Raw genomic sequence first — 22531 nt, 5'->3', positions numbered from 1 at the left:
CGCCACCACGCCCAGCTAATTTTTGTATTTTTAGTTTAGTGGGGTTTCGCTATGTTGGCCAGGCTGGTCTCGAATCCCTGACCTCAGGTGATCCACCTGCCTTGGCCTCCCAAAGTACTGGGATTACAGGAATGAGCCACCATGCCTGGGCTAAAAATATATTTACAGAGTGCCTGCTGTGTGCTAGATGCTGGGGATGCAATCACGAAAACACAGCCAAGGTCTCAGGCCTCAAGAAGCTTGCGGTCCAGTGAGAGATGAATCATAAGGACCTAACACACAGACGCATGTCACCCACTGCAGTATGAGTGTTCAAAGGATAAATATAAGTCAGGTGGGGAGGGCAGGTAGGAGAGTGCAAGATAGGGGGATTTTTTTCTTTTTTTGAGACAGACTCTTGCTCTGTTGCTCAGGTTGGATTGCAGTGGTGTGATCTCAGCTCACTGCAACCTCCGCCTCCTGGGTTCAAGTGATTTTTCTGCCTCAGACTCCCAGGTGGCTGGGACTACAGGCATGTGGCACCATGCCCAACTAATTTTTTGTATTTTTTAGTAGAGACAGGGTTTCACTGTGTTAGCCAGGATAGTCTCGATCCCCTGACCTCATGATCTGCCTGCCTCGGCCTCCCAAAGTGCTGGGATTACAGGTGTTAGCCACCACCCAGGGCCCAAGATGGGAAGATTTGATCTCGTCAGGGGAAGTTCCCCTGAAGTAGTGAAATTTGAGCCTCCTTCCAAAGGAATAGTGGACTAAGAAGTGAAGGATCACATGGACACATCTAGCCAGGCAGAGCAGCATGTACAAAGGCCCAGGGAGGGGCTGAGGCTAGGGATAGGGCAGGGTCAGGCCACCTAGTTCCATGCAGGCCACAGCCAAGAGTTTGCTTTCACCTGGGAGTGAAGGGAAGACATTGGAGGGCTTCCACTGGGGAGTATCCCCTTGTTTTGGCTGCCACATGGGCTAGACTAGGGGGCCGGCCTGTGAGGTTCAGATGTCAACTGAGTAGGACAGGGAGACACTTCAGGAATCCGAAGGGATTTGGAAGGCGACCAAGGCTTTCTCTTCCCATCTGTTGCTACCATCTTCCAGGGAGTCTTCAGTTTCGCAATTTTCATGCAGTTTTTTCTTGGTTGCGCAACTCTCGACAGTTTCTAACTTTGGGTTTGGCGTCTCAGCCAGAGTCATTTCCTTCCTGGAGCTGGGCTCTCATTGAGTGGAAAATTTGGGGCTGCTACATAAAATGAAACAGAAGAGAAGGAACCCTGCCTCTCCGGAAGGGGCCGGGCTGTGCCATGTCCAGACAGGGCTTGTGCACCTGCCCTCTTGGAAGGCTGCCCTGCCTCTGCCTCTTTCCAGCTGCTAGGGCACAACAGAACGTGCCTACATCCAGACCCTGGCCCACTACAGACTTGCCACTGGAGGTGGCACTGTTGTGAGCCAAGACTCCACAGGCCAGGGGTCAGGGCACCTGGGTTCTAGTAGTAGCTTGTATTTAGCACCTGATATGGGCCAGGTAAGCATCTTTTCTCATAACTCTTATTATCCCTATTGTATAGAAGGGAAACTGAGGCTCAGAGATTAAGTCATGTCCTAAGGCCACATAGCCCGTAGTGATGAGGCCAACATGGGAATTCAGGTCTGTCTGACCTTACCCTCTTCTTGGGTAGGTTACTGGTTTGCATCAAGTCTCACTTTTTCCATCTGGAAAATGGGTGAAGACATTGCCCTATCTGCTTTTCTTGTAAACTGGAAGGTTCAAAACCTAAAAGATGGTGAAGTTTTCTTAAAGTTAATTGCTGAGTGGCTCAGGACAGGTCACTTGACCTTTTCCTTCCAGGCATGCATTATTCCATTGGAAAAAAGCAAGGCTTTAATCACTGTTGGTCTCTTGAGAGTGGTGTTAGAATGAACAGAGTATGGAATGCCTCTAAACCAGTTCCCAGTTTTTTTGTTTTTTTTGTTTTTTTGCTTTTTTGTTTTTGAGACAGAGTTTCTTTCTATTGCCCAGGCTGGAGTGCAGTGGCACAATCTTGGCTCACTGCAACCTCTGACTCCTGAGTTCAAGCAATTCTCTTTCCTCAGCCTCCCAAATAGCTGGGACTACAGGTGCATGCCACCGCACCCAGCTAGTTTTTTTGTATTTTTAGTAGAGACAGGGTTTCACCATATTGGCCAGGCTGGTCTCAAACTCCTGACCTCATGATCCACCCGCCTTAGCCTCCCAAAGTGCTGGGATTACAGACATGAGCCACCATGCCTGGCCAGTCCTGTTTTTCAGAGAGGAAAGGTAAGAGCCGAGGTGAATTGAACCGTCCTTTATTGAACTCCTGCTAGATGCTTAGCTCTTTTGTTTGTATGTTTGTTGTTTTTTGTTTTTTTTTGGTGCCGTGACTTGGGTTCGAACTGAGGTTGCTGCGGACAGATGCTTAGCTCTTACAAGTAGGCTCCTCCGGTTGCAAGTTTTGGACACATACTGAAATGATGCATTAGCCAGGATAGGCTCGGTTATGCTGCAGTAACAGATGAACCCTGAAATCTTGTTGCTCAATGCAACAAATATTGATCTCCCACTCACCTGAAGTCCAGTATGGGTCATGCAGCCTCCTGCTTTCTTGTAGCCAGCTATGTCATCGAGAACATGTGGCTTCCAAGGTCACCGTGGCCGGGGAAGACAGGGATAGAAGAGGCTCACTAGCTGTTGAGTGCTTTGTCCAGGAAGTGATGGATAGTATCTCTACTTAAAATACTCTGGCTAGAACCAGTCATGTGACCCAGACTAGTTGCAAAGGAGGCAGGGGTATGAGAGAGGGAGCAGATGGTTATTTGGAAAGTACTCTCTCAGCTACAGGTTACCTCAGTTCCAGGGCACTTATGGTAAGGTTCTGCCTAACTGTGGCCTACAAGGCCCTGCACGGCCTAACTTTGCCTAGGTCTCCAACCTCATTTCTCTCTCTCTCTTTTTTTTTTGAGATGGAGTTTTGCTCTGTTGCCCAGGCTGGAGTGCAATGGCACGATCTCAGCTTACCACAACCTGCACCTCCCGGGTTCAAGTGATTCTCTTTCCTCAGCCTCCTGAGTAGCTAGGATTATAGGCATGCGCCACCACACCTGGCTAATTTTGTATTTTTAGTAGAGACGGGGTTTCTCCACATAGATCAGGCTGCTCTCGAACTCCCGACTTCAGGTGATCCGCCCCACTCGGCCTCCCAAAGTGTTGGGATTACAGGTGTGAGCCACCACGCCCAGCCTCCAACCTCATCTCTGCCATTTCCCCCCCCAGTCATTTCCCTCAGCCGTTAAGGTTATCCTTCACTTGTGGAGATATGCCAGTGTTTGCTGCCTAAGGATCTTTGCCCATGTGTTCCCTCTCTCCTCGAAATGCTGTCCCCCCCAGCTTCCCTCCATTCTTCCATGGCTGGTCCTTTTCATCCTCTGGGTGTCTGCGTCCATGGCCCCTCCTCACAGCAGCTTTTCCTGGCCGGCCTATGGAAGTAGGTCCATCAGGCATCCCTCCCTTGAGTTTGTTTTCAGCATAGAGCTCCTCCCAGTTTGTAATTAGGTGTCTTTTATTTAACTAGCTTAATGTCAGTATTATGTCAGTTTTGATAAAGGATTCCCTGTTTCCTAACACAATGAATGAATTTGAAAGAATGAGTCATTTCAGCAGCTGATATTGTCCAAGTGCACTGGAGAACCAGGGACTGCACCATCAGGAAGGCAGGCTGTGCCCTCAGGTTTGCTTCATTTCAGGTCTAGCTTGAGTTGGGAGTTTTGAGTGTGTGTGTGTGTTGTGTTTTGTGTGTGACTGCGGATGGCCTGGAGGGCCAAACGCAGGGATTAGGAGGGAAAGGAAAAGAGAGGGCGTAGACAGCTGTGTTTGCCCTGATAGGGCCAGCTGGCATGAGATTTCTTTAGTTACAGTTGAATCACTTTTGTTTGTTCTGGAAGGGATGTATTCCGGCCATATGAGTCAGCTTAAGAACAAATTACTGTTTAGTTTGATGGGCATGAAGAGTTAGGGGGGATTTCCAGAGTGTGCTCACCGAGGAAAGACCTCGTTGCCAGCTCTGAGTCCCCTCGGCTCCAGCAGTTCCTGGATTTGCCACCGTGTGAAATGTTCTCAGCCAGCTAGCATGACGGTACCCATCAGCCAAAGGCCCAGCACCCATAAACATCCTTTAATTCTTCCCGGAAGGAAGTAGGGCATAAACAAGCAGATTATAAATAAATCTGCATTCAGAAAAAAGAAAAAAAATTCCTCTGAAACCACCTAAAAAAGAAAATAAGTAAATAAATAAACAAATAAATCTGTATTCTAGGCTTCACTTTCTTCAGATATAAGACAATTACCTTATACATGGTAGCACTTGTCCCCCAGAGCTGTTATCTGAATTAAATAGGCCACAGATATGGGAAAGCACTTAGTGAAAAAAGCCTGGCCTAGAATTAGAGATGGTCATTATAATAACAGACCTCAGGAGGCCGAGGAGGAAGGATCACCTGAGGTCAGAAGCTCGAGACCATCCTGGCCAATATGGTGAAACTCTGTTTCTACTAAAAATACAAAAATTAGCCGGGTGTGATGGCTGGTGCCTGTAATCCCAACTACTCAGGAGGCTGAGGTAGGAGAATTGCTTGAACCCGGGAGGCGGAGGTTGCAGTGAGCCGAGATCGTGCCATTGCACTCCAGCCTGAGCAACAGAACGAGACTATAGCAAATGATGGTACTTAGATCTGCTGGGTGTTTATTTTTTTTATCTTCGTGGCAAGTCTTGGGGTCAGGGGTCTACTTCCACATCTCATTTGTTGGATGAGGAAGCCAAGCCTTAGGAGTGTCCCCCTGCTGGTGAGCCCGACTGCAGGACACACTCCAGACTCCTGGGAGTTCATTTGCCTTCCATGGCATCGGTGATTCATGATCATGGAGAACAGGCATTCTGAAAACAAATCAGAGAGAAAAAGAAACCATGCCTGGCATTGAGCCCTGGTGAATCATGACAGGGGCACAGAGAAGTGCTTCTGCCCCTCCCCCCCGTTTCCTCCTTGTACCTGGGGCTCAGCCCTTATCACTGTGGGTTCTCAGCCTCAGCAAGGCAGCTTTCAAAGACACCCAGATTCCAGGCTGGGCGCAGTGGCTCATACCTGTAATCCCATAACTTTGGGAGGCCAAGGCAGGTAGATTGCTTGAGCCCGGAAGTTTGAGACCAGCTTGGACAATGTGGCAAAACTCTGTCTCTACCAGAGATAAAAAAAAAAAAACAAAAACCCAAAACTGAAAAAGCCAGGCCTGGTGGCGTGCTTCTGTAGTCTCAGTTACTTGGGAGGCTGAGGTGGGAAGATTGTCTGAGCCTGGGAGGTGGAGGCTGCAGTGAGCTATGGTTATACCAGTGCACTCCAGCCTGGGTCACAGAGCAAGACTCTGCCTCAAAAACAAACACAAAACATCCAGACTCCGTCTGAGAGCCATCATGTCAACCTCCTGGTGCCTGTGGCCACCTAAGCTGTAGGAGATTAGCGGTTCCCTTAGTCAGCTGCATCCCCTTCCCATGCCTGGGGGTCCTGGCAGGGAGAACCCTGGGCTACCTGCCTCCAGTGTGTGACTGAGGCTGGCTGTCAATGGCATGGGTGGGCAGGCCCAGGCTCCCACCTCCCCTGCTGCCAGGCTCCTGTGTTACTTTGCCCCCATGGCCTCTGTGTCTCTCGGGACTGTGCACCAAGTTGCTGCCCACCTAGAATTGGTTTCCATTAGTGTGTTTAAAATGTTAAAAATAGCCTTCCACCCTAAATGCCTCCTTCCTTTGAGTTGGGAATCAGAAGTTCTTTTCTATCTGCACCTTCTGGCAGAACTGAAGGAGGGTAGCTCTTTGCACAGTGTTTCGGGCCCCTGCCCTGTGCCAGCGACTTCACATTTGTCATCATGAAGCCCTGGGGCCGCCCTGAGAGGTGTGGGGTTATTATTCTGACTCCGAAGGAGAGGCACGTGAAGCTCAGGGGCTTAGGAGGTCCGTGCCTGGGCGCGAAGCTGGAATTGGAGAGCCTGGGTCTGGTTCAAGCCAGAGCTGACGCTTCCCCTCGCTTACTCTCATGATCCCAGTTCTACTCTTTGATCAGTCTGTGTTTTTGGATCTCATGATCCTGCAGAATCAACTTTATGTGTGGAATTCTCCTGAGAATTTAATCCTGGGAGGAGAGAGTGCTGTCTTGGAAGCCTGAGGCTGCCCCTGTCCCTCTGTGATAAAAAGCCCTCGAGCAGCTCACTCCGGAGCCTTGGCCTTGGTAGACAGGAAGCTCAGCATGAGCGTTAAAGCTCATCACAGCCCTTTCTTGTGGGCATTTGGCTTCCTTTGCCTCATCCTGACTTTGGTGTTCTATTTTTATTTCACCAGTTCTTTGTGTGCCAGCCTGAATGAGTGGGCATTGCATCTGTCTAGCTGGCAGGGACCAGGTTTGGAGGGATGAGGACAGAGGCCATTTTCTCCATCTTCAGGTTTGGACAGTGGGACAGGCATACATGGGCCTGCCTGCCCCCCAGCTCAGACCACGCCGGCAGCTCCAGAGCGGAGATAAGGGTGGTTCATGTTTGTACACACCATTTATTGCTTGCATTTTAAAAACATCTAGAAACTCAAAGCTTGCTAAGACGGGGCTTTCACAGGAAACCAGAACTTCTTGTTGGGGCTGACATGAGGCTCTGTTAGCTTACATCGGTGGCTGACTGTGACCCAGGACTTTGTGTGACAGAGTGGATATCAGCCCCAAGTGTACTGACAGGTCTGGTTGCCGGCAGCCCTGCTGACACTGCCCCTCCCCATCTGTTCCCCAATCCTGCCCACTTCCAAGTCCCCTGCAGTACCAGGTGGGGCCCCCGCATGTCACTGAAGAAAGAACAAGAGAAAGAAAGAGAAAAGCTGGATTCTCTTTAGGATGAAAACATAATGACACTTGTATTCTTCCCCACGGGTGGAGCCCACAGAGGTCGGCCACAAATGGGTTGGTGGCCTTGATGTTCCTACCAAATGTGTTTTGACAGAAAGGCAAAGATTTGTGCTGAACAAAACCTCATCCTGAATGGACACTGGGCCGGGTGCAGCGGCTCATGCCTGTACTCCCAGCACTTTGGGAGGACAGGGTAGGAGGATCACTTGGGCCTAGGAGTTTGAGACCAGCCTAGGTAACATAGTGAAATGCTGTCTCCACAAAAAATTAAAAATTAGCTGGGCTTGGTAGTGGATGCCTGTAATCCCGCTTTGTGAGAGGCTAAGTAAGGAGGATAGCTTGAGCTGAGGAGTTTGAGGCTGCAGTGAGCTGTGATCGCACCCTGCACTCCAGTGTGGGTGACAGAGCAAGGCCCTGTCTCAAAAAAAAAAAAAAGGAATAGGACACTGAAATCAAGTATGGCTGTGAGTATCACCCTCATCCCCATTTTACTGATGAGACCAATGAGGCTCAGCCAGGCCTCAGACAAGGAGAAGGTGCCTCATTTGCTGGGGTCATGGGCAGTTCTGGGTGTCGGTGAGACCTTTAGAGAGCATTTTATATTGTTGCAAGCTTGGCCTCTGCAGGATGTCACTGTTGAGAATTGACTTCACCAGCAAGCCCAGCTGGCCCTGAGCCAGGGGAGCCACTGCTGCCCTTTGACACAGATGTCAAGAGGATAACAAGGCCTTTCCAGGAAGACAAGTTTCACCTTTGGTGGTTTGAGGAGGAAGGGCGGAGGGAGAGAGGCAGTCTATCCCTGCCAGAGAGGGGAGGCTGGGAAAGACGAGAACTGGGAGTGGCAGGGGGGTGGCCTTCCCAGGGAGCACAGGGAGAACTTTGACTTCTGTGCACCCTGGGAGCAACAGCTCTGTTCCAGACCCGTGCTTGAATCAGCACTCACCCAGGCATTGTTCATTGTCATTCTGTACAAGGGACTGGTTTTTTGTTTGTTTTTTGAGACAGAGTCTTGCTCTATTGCCCAGGCTGGAGTGCAGTGGCACGATCTTGGTGCACTGAAACCTCTTGAACCTCCTGGATTCAAGCGATTCTGCTGCCTCAGCCTCCTGAGTAGCTGGGACTACAGGCATGTGCCACCATGCCCAGCTAATTTTTGTATTTTTAGGAGAGATGGGGTTTCGCCATGTTGGCCAGGCTGGTTTTGAACTCCTGACCTCAGGTGATCGGCCCACATCAGCCTCCCAAAATGCAGGGATTACAGGTGTGAGCCACTGCGCCTGCCTAGGGATTGTTTATTGTCCTCCTGGGCCTGTGGAAGGCAGTGGGATGCCATGCGGTGGATGGTGATTCCTGCAGGCAAGGCCCTTGTTGGAGAGAGACTGTTTTCTAAACTCCAAGTTTCGGCCACAAAGGCCTTGGCCTGATGGCAGTCGAGGATGGGGGGCGTGGCCTATCGAACCAACGAAGTGCCTGTGGCGCCCAGGTTGGGAGAGAAGTGCATATTCTCTGTGTCCCCCTCTGTCCCTGGTTCTGGGAGGAGACCCTGCTTTCCTGCTTCAGTGCTGCCTGCCTTCCTGTCTTCCTTGGGCAGGTCTTGTTCCCCACCAAGCCTTAGCTTCCTGACTTGAGGTCTCCCAGGCTATGGGGAGGGTACTTCAAGTGAACGTATTGGTACATGACGTGGACAGTTGTTGGTGAAAAACGGAAGTGAGGCGGATCTGAATCTCATGAAGGGCTGATTCGTCATCTGCTCACTGGAGCCAGAGGGGTCCCCAGGGCAAACGCTATTCATACTAAAGACTCAGTTCAAGTCATTATTTTAGCTAGCTTGCTAACTGATTTTTCTTTTAAAGAAGTATAATTTACTGTGCAAATAATGCATAATCATTTTGTTGAAAAATTCTATGATATGAATATATCACAAGGAAAAAAGCCTCACAATATAAAATCAGGCCAGGTGCCGTGGCTCACACCTGTAATCCCAGCACTTTGGGAGGCTGAGGCAGGTGGATCACTTGAGATCAGGAGTTCAAGACCAGCCTGGCCAACATGGTAAAACTCCATCTCTACTAAAAATACAAAAATTAGCCTGGCGTAGTAGTGCGTGCCTGTAATTCCCAGCTACTTGGGAGGCTGAGGCAGGAGAATTGCTTGAGCCTGGGAGGCAGAGGTTGCAGTGAGCCAAGATCGCGCCATTGCACGACAGAGTGAGACTCTGTCTCAAAAAAAAGAAAAAGAAAAGGATAACTAAAAGACTCCCATCCTACTCTTCCTATAATCAATATGTGGACTATTTAAGAGATAACCAACATTTTAAGACTATAACCACCACACTAATAAAGGTCCCATATTTTGAGCTAAGCAGTGTCTCCATTAGTCTTCATAAAAGTTGTCCAAAGTAACCACAGCTGAGAAGTGATGGAGCTAGCTTCCATTCCAGAGCTTTAACTCTAAACAGCTAATCTTTCCTGCTGCTGCTTTTATAAGATAGGCTTAATTGTGCCTGTAGTCCCAGCTACTCGAAGGGCTGAAGTGGACCCGTTAAGCTCAGGAGGTCAAACCAGCCTGCACTGTATGGTGAGATCCTGTAGTTTCTTTTTAAAAAGAAAAAAAAAGTTGTATTTAAAATGTCAGTGACAGTAAAGAAAACACAAGGAAGAAGCCACTCTCACCCCTTGCCATTCAGCCTGGTTGTTATTTTTGTTCATTCCCAGTGTCTCCCCAACTCCTCCCATCCTGGGGAAGTCCGTGATCACCCTTTTGTTCCTGTTTGTCCAGGGATTTGGGCATCTGCCTCTGGGGGTATTCGGGCTGGTGGTGGCAGTGAAGGCAGTGGTTTTGGTGGTTCTGCCCTAGCTGGGTGGGAAGACAGTGAAACCAGTCCCAGGTTTGACTGTTATTGGATGTTTTACTTGACACAAATCATTTCACTTACCTGAGCCCCAATATGCTGAAAAATCAAATGCAGATAATCCTATGAAGGACCAGAGATTGTTGTGAAAATTACATAAATCTGCACGGTGCCATACCAGTGTGGTGCTATGCAAATTTAGGTCTCATTTTCCCAGGGTAACAATTGGTTTTGTTCAGAGAGGTGCAATTCACCAGTTCAAAGAAATGCCGCTGGAGATGTTTTGTCCCAGCCTTACCTGGGACAGCTCTGTGACATCCCGTGTCTTGCTTTCTGTCATGCTCTGTGTGACATCAAGCGAATCACAGCCTTCCCTGGGACTTCAGTGCCCCAGTTTTTGTTATTCTCAAACATGAGTCTGTCCCAAACCAGCAGAGACTGAGGGCCTTGATCGCAGGGCTATAGAATTGGGTTTTATCTGGGAGGCAATGGGGATTCAGGCTAAGGAGCGTGGACATTATCTAGGCAGTGGGGAGCCCCATAAAGCCTTCAAGCAGGGAAGTGACGAGGCCAGATGTGTACTTTAGTAAGCGGCAGGCTGGCAAGGGTGTGGAGGCTGCCTGAGCTGGCTGCACAGCCTAGCCGGAAGGGGTAAATAAGATCAGGGCCCAGTGGAGGAGGGGACAGGAAGCTGTTCCAGAGAGCAGCTCTGAAAAGCTGGCTGGAAGCTGAGGTTAACACACCCTCAAGCACCTTTGGGGTTTCCCAAGTTGATGTAAAAAGGAAATGATTACTCTTGAGAAGTCAGGGGACTTCTTCAGCCATTCCTGCCTGCCTTTGGCCATGTGATCTCAGCAAGTCATTTAACCTGCTCAGGCCTCAGTTTCCCCACCTCGGAACAGAGATGACATGCAGAGATATTGTGAGGACTCATGTCTGTGCAGCTGGGCCTGGGCCCTGTGCAGCCCGTCCCCAGTGGCCATGGCTGCTGTTTTTGGGATTCCCATCCATGCAAGAGGGAAGGATACACGTGACTCTACCGTGTGGAAGGGAGGCTGCAGGATAGCCAGAACTATTCCTAGGGGCTAGAGTGGGGACCTAGCGAGATGGTGTCTTTGACCTGCTCACATGTTCAGGGAAATATTCAGCCTACAGCACCCTTCCCCATCTCTACCCTCCTTTCCCCTCTCAACAACCCAGCCGGAGGCAAGCGGACACCATTATCATTACCTCCATTTTATAGGTGAGGAAAGGGAGACTGAGAGGAGGATGGTGACTTGTTGGAGGCCACACAGCTGGCTGGGTGGGAAGCTCTGCCCTCGCTGGGACTGCAGTGTGCAACCATGGCTTTTTCTTTTTTTTTTTTTTTTGAGATGGAGTCTCGCTCTGTCACCCAGGCTGGAGTCCAGTGGTGCCATCTCGGCTTACTGCAACCTCTGCCTCTTGGGTTCAAGTGATTCTCCTACCTCAGCCTCCCGAGTAGCTGGGATTATAGGCACCTGCCACCACGCTTGGCTAATTTTTGTATTTTTGGTAGAGACGGGGTTTCACCATGTTGGCCAGGCTGGTCTTGAACTTCTGACCTCAGGTGATTGACCCATCTCAACCTCCCAGAGTGCTAGGATTACAGGTGTGAGCCTGTAATGCCAAATGTGGTGGCGCACCTGGGCCACCACATTTTACAGATGGGGAGGCCGAGGCCAGAGAGGAAAAGGCCCTCCCGCCCTATAACACCATGCATTTGTGGCAGAGCCAGAATTAGAACCCAGGTCTCTGACTTCCAGACGCAGTCTCTCAATGGCTACCCTGCTTCATGGAATAGTAATAACATTCTTTCCACCTTGTTTTCAGGGAAACCGGTTCCTGAAATCAGGTGTTCCGTTCCAGCCCTCCCAGACTCTGTGAATCCAGACAGGCCTTTGGCAGCTTCTGTAAGAAAGGCTGAGGATGAACAGGAAGAGGGGCAGCCTGTGAGGAAAGCCACCTTTCCGGGCCCAGGTATTTTAAATTGGATTCAACTTTTTTACTTAAAGCAAATTTATTTGAGGAAATGAAGACATATTTATAAGGATATTCAGCTTAGCATATAAGAGCAAAAAATTGAGGCTGGGCATGGTGGCTCTTGCCTGTAATCCCAGCTCTTTGTGAGGCTGGGGTGGGAGGATGGCTTGAGCCCAGGAGTTTGAGACCCACCTAGGAAACCGGGTGAGACTGAACATTTTTTAAAAATTATCCAGGCATGGCGGCATGTACCTGCAGTCCCAGCTCTTCTGGAGGCTGAGGTGGGGGGATTGCCTCAGCCCAGGAGTACAGGGCTGTGGTGAGCTGTGATCACACCGCTGCACTTCAGCCTGGGTGACAGTGAGACTGTTCCTAAAGAAAGCAAAAATCTGGCAACAGCAGTGGCGGATGGCAAAATTAATGTCAGACAGTCACAATAAAGTGCTGTCAGTAATGCTGTGGACATGCGTATGCTCATGGAAACATACTCAAATATAGGGAGGTGGAAAAATCAGGTAACAAAACATACATGACACCTATTACCATTTTTGTGGGCAGAAGAGAAATAAGTCAGTAATTGAAGGCTTTCTAGTGCCAGATACTATTCTAAGCACTGTACTTCAAAGATATTGACTCATTTAATCTTCACTAACTGTGCATTAGGTATTGTGATTATGCCCATTTTACAGAGGAGAAAACTGAAGCACAGAGAGGTTAAACAGCCGGGCTGAGGTCATGTCCTGCCAGGTCCCTGTGTTTCACCCATGGTCTCCCGAGCCCCCTGCACAGGTTGGCCCTGTATGCAGGCTGGGATTGACATCCATCTGGGCTGGATGTCTGACCCTTTCTCTGTCTGTTCTTCATAGGTCCTGGGCCTCGCAGCCATGCAGAGGGGAATTGAAGGGTGCTTCCTGCCCACCACTTTCCTCCCCTCCATCAGTCACGGGTCTGCTGAAACCCAGAGAGGGAAAGCAGTTTGCTTAAGGTCACACAAATAGGAAGTAGAGTCTGAGCCGTGTGACTTGAACACTCACCTCCCTAACTGTCGCGCTCACTGCTATCCCAAAGCCTTTCGGGCCATTTCAGATTTGTCTCCCTCCCCTTGTGCCCAGGTAAGGGCTTGGGGACAGTTTCCAAATGACAGAATGGCTCAGCCAGCAGATGACTTCCCCAGGGGAGCTGCTGCTCAGCCCAGTCTCCATTCTCACCGCCTCACTCCTGGAGCCCCGCCTCACTTCCTCTATCCTGTGGCCTCCTGAGTGGTAAGCTGGAGACCCCAAATCCACGTAATCTCAGTTCACTGCTGCCATTCCTGAAGCCAGCATCAGCTGAGAGGAACCTGTTTTGTGGGCTTTTGTATTAGACAGACTCATATTTGAATCCCAATGCTGCTGTTTTGTAGAAGAATTACTTAGCCTTTGCACTTCAGTTTATTCATTTGTAAAAGGGGGAGAATAATAGACCCTATTTCATCTGATTGTGAGAAATCCTGCCCTGAGTGTTGTACCATGGAGGTGCTCATCAAATATTATCTGCTCTTATGAACGTTCCAGACACTCCAGATATGCTGAATCTAGAAAGTTAATTCTAGGCCAAGGAGTCTGGATTATTTCCTGTAGCTAAATAATTATTATTATTTCAAATAAATTATTATTCATTATTAATAAATGATAATTATTTCCTGTAGCTAAATAATAAAAGCTAAAAAAAGATTTTCTTTTTTTAAGTGTAGACCTTTGATCAGCAATTAAAGATAAGGGGAAATGGTCCTGACCAAGGGGAAAATTATAACAAAATACAGGCATTGTAGGTGCGTGCTGGTCAGGATGGAGGAGGTAGTAGGCATAGCAGCTCCTTCTGATATTCCTTATCTAGGTTACTGTAAAGATAAACGTCACATGCTCTGTCAGCCTTTGCTGTTTACTTTCTTCCCCTTTTTTTTTTGAGATAGGCCTTGCTCTGTTGCCCAGGGCAGATCACAGTGGCATGCATAGTCATGGCTCACCTTAGCCTCAACTTCCCTGGCTGAAGCAATCCTTCCACCTCAGTGTCCCAAGTAGCTGGGACTACAGGTGTGCACCACCATGCCCAACTATTTTTTTTATTTTTGTAGAGATGGGATCTCATTATGTTGCCCAGGCTGGTCTCGAACTCCTAGGCTCAAGCAATTCTCCCACCTTGGCCTCCCAAAGTGTTAGGATTACAGGCGTGAGCCACTGCACAGAGCCCTATTTTCTTTCTTTCTTTTTTGGTGGGGGGATGGAATCTCTGTCACTCAGGCTAGAGTGCAGTGTCACCATCTTGGCTCATTGCAACCTCCGCTTCCCGGGTTCAAGTGATCCTCCTGCCTCAGCATCCCAAGTAGCTGGGACTCTAGGCATGCACCACCATGTCTGGCTAATTTTTGTATTGTTTTGTAGAGAGGAGTTTCACCATGTTGCCAAGGCTGGTCTTGAAAGGGCTCAAGCAATCCACCCACCTTGGCCTCCCAAAGTGCTAGGACTGCCGTGTGAACCACTGCGTCCAGCCCGTATTTGCTTTCTTGATGGCACTTGGAACAGATGTGCCCAGGCAGGTCAAGATGATAACTACAGTCTGCAGACAGAGACAAGAAGTTGATTATCTATCTTTGCCTAAACTGAAAATAAGAAATCGTTCATTTCATCAAATCACCCAAAGCTTGTCTCTTTTGGGAAAACCCCAAGGTTCCACTGAGCCCCCAAGTTCAAACTGATCAATTATCTTGAAGGGTTTTGGTAGGAGTGGAGGATGCTGAGCCCACATCTTGACCCCTGTGACACCCTGGCTCCCCCTTGCAGTAGGTGGGAAGGAAATGGGAAGAGCCATGGAGGAGGAAAGCGTGAGCACCTCAGCAAAGGAGTCTCGAAGCTAGAATTAAGATAAAAGGATTTTGAGCAGCTGAAATAACTATCACAAAGCCTTAGCTGTAGGAGAGGCCACTGGGCTATCAGTCAGAATCTGTTTCCTTATTCTACACATAGTTTCGCCAGCCTTGGTAAAATACCAAATACTGCATGTGTCACAGCCCGACCTTTGTGCTTTATAAACGTCAGTTCTTTTAACCTGGACAAGGAGCAGATTGTTACTGCTCTTTTTTTTTTTTTTTTTTNGATGAAGTCTCACTCTGTTGCCAGGCTGGAGTGCAATGGTGTGATCTTGGTTTACTGCAACCTCCTCCTCCCGGGTTCAAGCGATTCTCCTGCCACAGCCTCCCATGAAGCTGGGACTACAGGCATGCGCCACCACACCCAGCTAATTTTTGTATTTTTAGTAGAGACAAGGTTTCACCATATTGGCCAGGATGGTCTTGATCTCTTGACCACCTTGGCCTCCCAAAGTGCTGAGATTACAGGCGTGAGCCACCACATCTGGCCTGTTATTGCTCTTGTTCTTTTTACATTTGAGAAAGCTCAGAGAAGTGAGCCACAGCTCATCTGAAGTCAGATCTTGAGTAATGCTGGAGCCAGTGCTTGAGCCGAGTTCTGTCTGATACTAATAAAGGAGACGGGGCAGCTGGGGGTAGACCCGCTGCCAGCATCAGGGCAGGACATAGAAGACCCATGTCAGATATAGTACCGCTGCTTCTGTAGTTCTCGTACTTGCAGTGACACAGCTCGGCAGGACCGGAGGTGGTGCATTCTGCTTGAGAACGCAGGCATATTAGCCTTGGTAGAAAAGCAAGAAAAAGGCCAAGGCAGGCTGATCACCGAGGTCAGGAGTTCGAAGACCAGCCTGGCCAGCATGGCGAAACCCCATCTCTACTAAAAATACAAAAATTAGCCAGGCATGGTGGCAGGTGCCTATAGTCCCAGCTACTCGGGAGGCTGAGGTAGGAGAATCCCTTGAACCCTGGAGGCGGAGGTTGCAGTGAGCCAAGGTGGTGTCACTGCACTCCAGCCTAGGCGACAGTGAGACTCTGTCTCAAAAACAGTTAAACAACAAACAGAATAAAAAAGAAAAGCAAGGAAAGGAAAGCTTCTGGAAGGATTTCCATAGGAAATGTTTTGTTTTTTAGCTGAGTCCTGGTACTTGAAGGGTTAACTCTCAGTGTTTTGGAAACAAGATTATAGAGAAGCCCTAAGCCCCATCCATCACCATTACCCAAGTATCCCATCTTGTTCATCTACTCTCCTGCCCCATCTCCCTCCTCTCCCTTGGCCATTATTTTAAAACATTTTTATATGAAAAAATTACAGACATACAAAAGCCAAGAGCCTAATGACCCTCCATGTCCCCATCAGCTGGCTTCAGCAATGATCCACCCATGGCCAACTTCTGATTACTATGTACTAAATCCAGGGAGATTTTCATATCCTTGATGGCAGGGGAATTCCTTCTCATTCTCCTTTGTCTACCCTTGGACATACAATGGGGGCCTTTAAAGACTATGGTTGTGAGTTTCTCCTACGGAGAGCCAAAGAGCCGATCAGATTAGGTCCCAGAGAAGGGGAGGGGTGAGTAGGGAGAGATGGAGAATAATGGCTGGTGGGTCCTGTCTGATTTTCCAGACCAGCCTCCATTCATTTTCCCCAAAACCACAGGGATGAATAAACCCAACTAGTAGCCCTCATATGTTGCAAGAGCAGGCCTCAGGGATTCCCCCAAACTGAGAGGCCTGGGGCAGCCTCCGGAGCAAGCCCCAGGCAGTAAGTCAGATAGGAAACTCATGACTTGCGTGAGGTAATCTCTGACCTCAGACTCACTGGGCACAGAAGGACCCTGTGTGCAGTGAGAGCCCGGCCCTGTGGCCAGGCATGGCAGCAGGATGGAACTCAAGTTAGTCTGGAGCAGCGGTTCCCTGAGTGTGCGGCCCACACGCGCAGTGGTTCATGGAACCTGGCTGTCAGCACAAATGTAGATCATGTGTCGAAGAACTAGGGACTTCATAGATATTACTGTTTAACACAAGGCTGAGTACCTAACACTGGAATTAAAGTTGGTTGAAAGAAAACCATCAAGTGACTCATAGTGAGGTGGCACAGACATGGCCAAACACTTGGAGATGGATGAAGAGAGCTGCAGTCTGAGGGATGCAGGCCATGGGTACTGAGCTGAGGCCAAGAGAAGGCAGGGCAAGGGTGGAGGTGGCCATCACAGAGCAGCCCTTCTGCAAGACAGGGGCCCTGTGCTGTCCAGCAGAGGCCTGCATTAGTCCACGTCTGCCTCTTGGTGAGAGGCAGACACTAAAACAGGATTCAACAAGGTAGGATTTCATTAGGACAAATACTTGCAAGAAAATGGAGAGGGAGCTGGGCAAAGCCAGGAGAGCCTTGGGACCATGGTGCATTGTTTTGGAGGAAGGGTGGGTGGGCACTTGCTGGCCTGCCTTTGGTGTAAGGCAGACTCGCCAGGGTGTCTGTTGTCCATCACAGTCCTGTGTGGTCTGCCTGAGTGTCACCTCTGCACACAGTGCCTGGGGAGCAGCCCCTGGAAGCATGATCTGGATGCAGATGCAGGGGTTGATTGGAGCCAGCCATAGTCAGGGCCGCAGACTCCCAGCAGCTGGGGGTCTACAGCTCACATTCTCCTGCCTGCTAGACTCGCACAGCAGCAGAGCAAAGATCCCAGGAACAAGGCTGAAGGCAGTCTCTTGACAGGCCCTCGGCCTTCCCTCAATTGATTTCATTTTATCAGCTGTCTGTGTGGGTTCATCATTTAGCCAGGCTGATTTTATTTTCAGTCTTGTGCAACATTTTTTTGTTTGTTTTTTTGAGATGGAGTCTCGCACTGTTGCCCAGGCTGTAGTGCAGTGGCGCGATCTCGGCTCACTGCAGTCTCCACCTCCTGGGTTCAAGCAATTCTCCTGCCTTAGCCTTCCGAGTAGCTGGGACTACAGGCATGCGCCACCACACCCAGCTGATTTTTTTTTTTGTATTTTTAGTAGAGACGGGGTTTCACATGTTGGCCAGGATGGTCTTGATCTCCAGACCTTGTGATCCATCTGCCTCGGCCTCCCAAAGTGCTTGGATTACAGGTGTGAGCCACCATGCCCAGCCAAGTTTTTTTTTTTTTTAATTCCAAGCCTCACTCTATTGCACAGGCTGGAGTATAGTGGTATGATCTTGGCTCACTGCAACCTCTGCCTACTGGTTTAAGTGATTCTCGTGCCTCAGCCTCCCAAGTAGCTGGGACTACAGGCATGCATCACCACGCCTGGCTAATTTTTGTATTTTTAGTAGAGACAGGGTTTCACCATGTTGGCCAGGCTGGTCTTGAACTCCTGACCTCAGGTGATCCACCTGCCTTGGCCTCCGAAAGTGCTGGGATTACAGACTTGAGCCACCGTGCCCGGCCTGTTTTATTTTTGGAAAAGCTTTGAGATGGTTATTCTTTGAACCATTGACTTACAGAGTGTACAGTTCTTTCATATCTATTTCAGCGTTGTGACTTTACTATGAAAACTTTANTAGAGACAGGGTTTCACCATGTTGGCCAGGCTGGTCTTGAACTCCTGACCTCAGGTGATCCACCTGCCTTGGCCTCCCAAAGTGCTGGGATTACAGGTGTAAGCCACCATGCCCAGCCCAAAATAAAATTTTTTTTTTGAGACGGAGTTTTACCCTTGTGCCCAGGCTGGAGTGCAATGGTGCGATCTCAGCCCACTGCAACCTCTGCCTCCCGGGTTCAAGCGATTCTCCTGCCTCAGCTTCCCAAGTAGCTGGGATCACAGGCACCTGACACCACACCTGGCTAATTTTGTATTTTTAGTAGAGGCAGGGTTACTCCGTGTTGATCAGGCTGGTCTTGAACTCCTGACCTCAGGTGATCTGCCTGCCTCGGCCTCCCAAAGCGCTGGGATTACAGGTGTGAGCCACTGTGCTCGGCCAAAATAAAATTTTTAATAGCCAAAGTTCCAGATGAATCACTCCTTTCCTGATGTTGTAAGCCCGAAATACCTGAAACAGTAGATTTATCTAGCAATCCTGGGGTCAAGACCAGGTTCCTTTGGAAGGGTCAGGTCCCCAGTTACTCAGAAGATATCCTTTCCATGGGGCTCCCTGAGTATTTCCAGATGGTGATGTTTGAAGCATCTGGCCTCTGGCCAAAGCCTGCTTCTGTGCAGACCAGCCATCATGGCTCACCTTGTCTACAGCCTGTATCTGCGCTCACCCAGGAGCCCTCCCTACCCCCACTGATGGCCTCTTTAGTCTTCAGATTCCATGTGGGGCCCAGTGAAGAAATTTCACCCTCTTTAACCTGACGTTCACCTGACCCTAAACTACTTGTCAAGCCTTCTGTCTTGTGACTCTTGTTCACTTACTAAGGGATTAAGAACACAGATGCTAGAACCACTGACTATGTGTCCTTGGAAAAGTTACTTAACCTCTCCATGCTTTACTTCACCATCTGCAAAGAGGCAATGAAAATGGTACAGTGGTACTTTATCTCCTGATTGGTGTGAGGATTCGATGAGTTAACGCAGGTGAAGCTTTTTGTTTTGAGACAAGGTCTCATTCTGTCTCCTAGGCTGGAGTGCAGTGGTGTGATCACGGCTCACTACAGCCCTGACCTCTTGGGTACAAGTCATCCTCAGCCTCCCAAGTAGGGGGGACCACAGGTGTGCACCACCATACCTGGCTATTTAAGAAAAATCTTTTGTAGAAACGGGATCTTGTCATGTTGCCCAAGCTGATCTCAAACTCCTGGGCTGAAGCAATCCTCCTGCCTCGGCCTCCCAAAGTACTGGGATTACAGACATGAAGTATTTAAAGCAGTTACTGGCATGGTGTTTGCTAATTAATGTACGTAGACATTAACTTACTACAGCCCTGGGCCCTTCTACTGCCCTACCTCTGCATGGGCTGGTTCCATTGCCCCATATCTACTTGTTGAAAACGTTTCGCCATCTTTCAAGCCCAGGTCAGGTGCCGCTTCCTCTGTGAGCCCTCCTCATCTCCCAGCCTGTTATGCTCTCTCCTGCCTCTGATCTCGCTTTCCCGTGGGATGTATCCTGGGAAATGGTTATTGAATCATTGGTGGAGGTTTCTGGAAGACAGGTTCGGTGGCTAGTTCACCTCCGTGTCTTTCTCTGCTCTGTGAGTAGGAGGTGAGATAGTGCAGGGCCTAGAAGTCAATCAGATTTCCATCTGAATTTCAGTGCTGTCATCTACTGGCTGGGTGGTCCTGAGCACTGCATCCATCTCTGGTGCCTCCGTGTCTCCACTTGTCAAATGGGATGATAAATAGGCCCCAGTCATAGGGGAATCAGAGGCTTATCCTGAGGTGACGTTTGAGGAGTGTGTTGGCCGGCACGTGGTGGGCGTTAGGAACTGGCAGCAACAAATGTTTGGGGAGTGAACAGGACATTGGCATGGTCTGAGAGCTAGACCAGGATCCCTCGTCTCTTCCTCCCCCAGGCTGCGTCCTGACCCGCAGTCCCTCCTTTCCAGGGTCCTCTCCAGACAGAGCCTACCGGCAGGCCTTCCTCCAACCTCCTGAAGACGATGCTCCTCATTCCTTAAGAACCAACCTCCCCACTTCATCTGATTCACAGGTAAATCCACGCCTCAGTTGCTACACCCAAGCCATGGCTCCCAGTGTGTGGTTCCCTCTAAAAATGCAATTTCTCCCTTTTTAAAAAATTTTAATTGTGTTTGGGCTCCAGAGTACATGTGCACATCCTGTATCCTGCAGGACTGTTGCTTAGGCATATACATGCCATGGTGGTGTGCTGTCTTCATCTCTCCCACCCCCTGCCCTGTTGCCTACATCAGGCATTTCTCCTAGTGTTATCCCTCCCCATCCTCTCTGCCCGCCCTTGCTGTCCCTCCCCTCCACCCCCCCTACCTAGCCCTGTGAGTATTTTTCCCTTCCCTGTGCCCAGGTGTTCTTATTGTTCGTCACCTGCCTATGAGTGAAAACGTGGTGTTTGATTTCCTGTTCTTGTGTCAGTTTGCTGAGAATGATGGTTTCTAGATTCATCCATGTCTCTACAAAGGGACCATAAAAAAAGAACTCATCATTTTTTATGGCTGCACAGTATTCCATGGTGTATATGTGCCACATTTTTTTTTTGTCCAATCTATCGTCGATGAGCATTTGGGTTGGTTCCAGGTCTTTGCTATTGTAAACAGCACTGCAGTGAACATAGGTGTGCATGTGTCTTTATGATAGAACGATTTCTAATCCTTTGGGTATATACCTAGTAATGGGGTTGACAGGTCAAATGGAATTTCTATTTCTAGATCCTTGAGGAATCACCACACAGTCTTCCATAATGGTTGAACTAATTTACACTCCCACCAACAGTGTAAAAGTGTTCCTATTTCTCCGCATCCTCTCCAGCATCTGTTGTCTCCAGATTTTTTAATGATCGCTATTCTAACTGGCGTGAGATGGTATCTCAATGTGGTTTTGATTGCATTTCTCTAATGACTAATGATGATGAGCATTTTTTCATATATTTGTTGGCCACATATTTGTCTTCTTTTGAAAAGTGTCTGTTCATATCCTTCACCCACTTTTGAATGGGTTTGCTTTTTTCTTGTAAATCTGCTTTAGTTCTTTGTAGATTTCTGGATATTAGCCCTTTGTCTGATCCTTGAGACCAGTTTGAGGGTGGGGAGGAGAAAGGAAATTACCACAAATTACCCCAAGCTTCTAAGACTGTAAGTAGAGGAGGTCAAAAATAGCAGGGAGAGGGGGGAAGGGCACTTCAGTGAGTACACTTTTTGCTTTTTAATTTATGATTATTATTTTTCTGAGATGGAGTCTTACTCTGTCGCCCAGGCTGGAGTGCAGTGGTATGATCTTGGCTTACTGCAACCTCCGCCTCCTGGGTTCAAGGAGGTGGGATTCTCCTGCCTCAGTCTCCTGAGTAGCTGGGATTACAGGAGCCCACCACCATGCCCAGTTATTTTTTTTTTTGTATTTTTAGTAGAGATGCGGTCTCACCATGTTGGCCAGCCTGGTCTCAAATTCCTGACCTCAAGTGATCTGCCCACCTCGGCCTCCCAAAGTGCTGGGAGTACAGGGATTACAGTGAGCCACTGCCCCTGGCCATTATTTTATTTTATTTTTGACCTGTCGTCCCAGTTACTTGGGAGGCTGAGGCGGGGTAGCAGGGTGGCTTCAGCCCAGGAGGCAGAAGTTGCAGTAAGCCTTGTTCCTGCCACCACACTCCACTCTGGGTGACAGAGTGAGACCCTGTCTCCAAAAAAAAAAAAAGAAAAGAAAAAATATTTCACTGCACCTGGTCATTATTTTATTTTATTTTTGACCTGTGGTCCCAGCTACTTGGGAGGCTGGAGTGGAGGATGGCTTCAGCCCAGGAGGCAGAAGTTGTAGTGGCCGTGATCCTGCCACCACACTCCACCCTGGGTGACAGAGTGAGATCCTGTCTCAAAAAAATAAATAAATAAATAAAAAATAATTTATGACCATATTGGCATGAAGATAAATGAAATCCAAGTTGGATTTAAAATGAGAACAATTTCTTAGACTCTAAAAGTTATTTTTTTTCTGATTTTAAAATAAATTAAAATGTTTTCATGGCCCCTAAAAGTGTTGTGAGTCTGAGACCCTTTGTATCCAGTGTCTGGGGGAGAAGCCAGCTTTGCATGAGTGTGGTTAATGAAGCTCTTCCATGTCCCAGGTGTGGTGTCACATGCCTACAGTCCTGGCTACCTGGGAGGTTGAGGTGGGAGGATCACTTGAGTCCAGAACTTGGAGACCAGCCTAGGCAACATAGAAAGGCCCCATCTCTAAAAAATAAATAGATCA

General features: G+C 48.8%; 1 protein-coding gene across 4 annotated transcripts in view; it reads left to right on the top strand.

Moving 5' to 3' along the window:
* IRAK2 (interleukin 1 receptor associated kinase 2) overlaps window positions 1-22531 on the top strand; it is a 75381-nt gene that overhangs the window by 21641 nt on the left and 31209 nt on the right. For 2 of the 4 annotated variants that reach the window (XM_017501499.2, XM_017501498.2), the window contains exons 3-4: window positions 11639-11785; window positions 20167-20303. In XM_017501499.2, the coding sequence (XP_017356988.1) occupies window positions 11639-11785; window positions 20167-20303 (284 nt within the window). The remainder of the gene's footprint in view (window positions 1-11638; window positions 11786-20166; window positions 20304-22531) is intronic. The other 2 variants (XM_017501500.2, XM_017501502.2) reach the window with 2 other exon arrangements.

Source organism: Cebus imitator, unplaced genomic scaffold (genome assembly GCF_001604975.1).
Source record: "Cebus imitator isolate Cc_AM_T3 unplaced genomic scaffold, Cebus_imitator-1.0 Scaffold281, whole genome shotgun sequence".
Taxonomy (NCBI): domain Eukaryota; kingdom Metazoa; phylum Chordata; class Mammalia; order Primates; family Cebidae; genus Cebus; species Cebus imitator.
The sequence above is the reverse complement of the archived record's forward strand: the minus strand, read 5'-3'. Positions and strand labels throughout refer to the sequence as shown.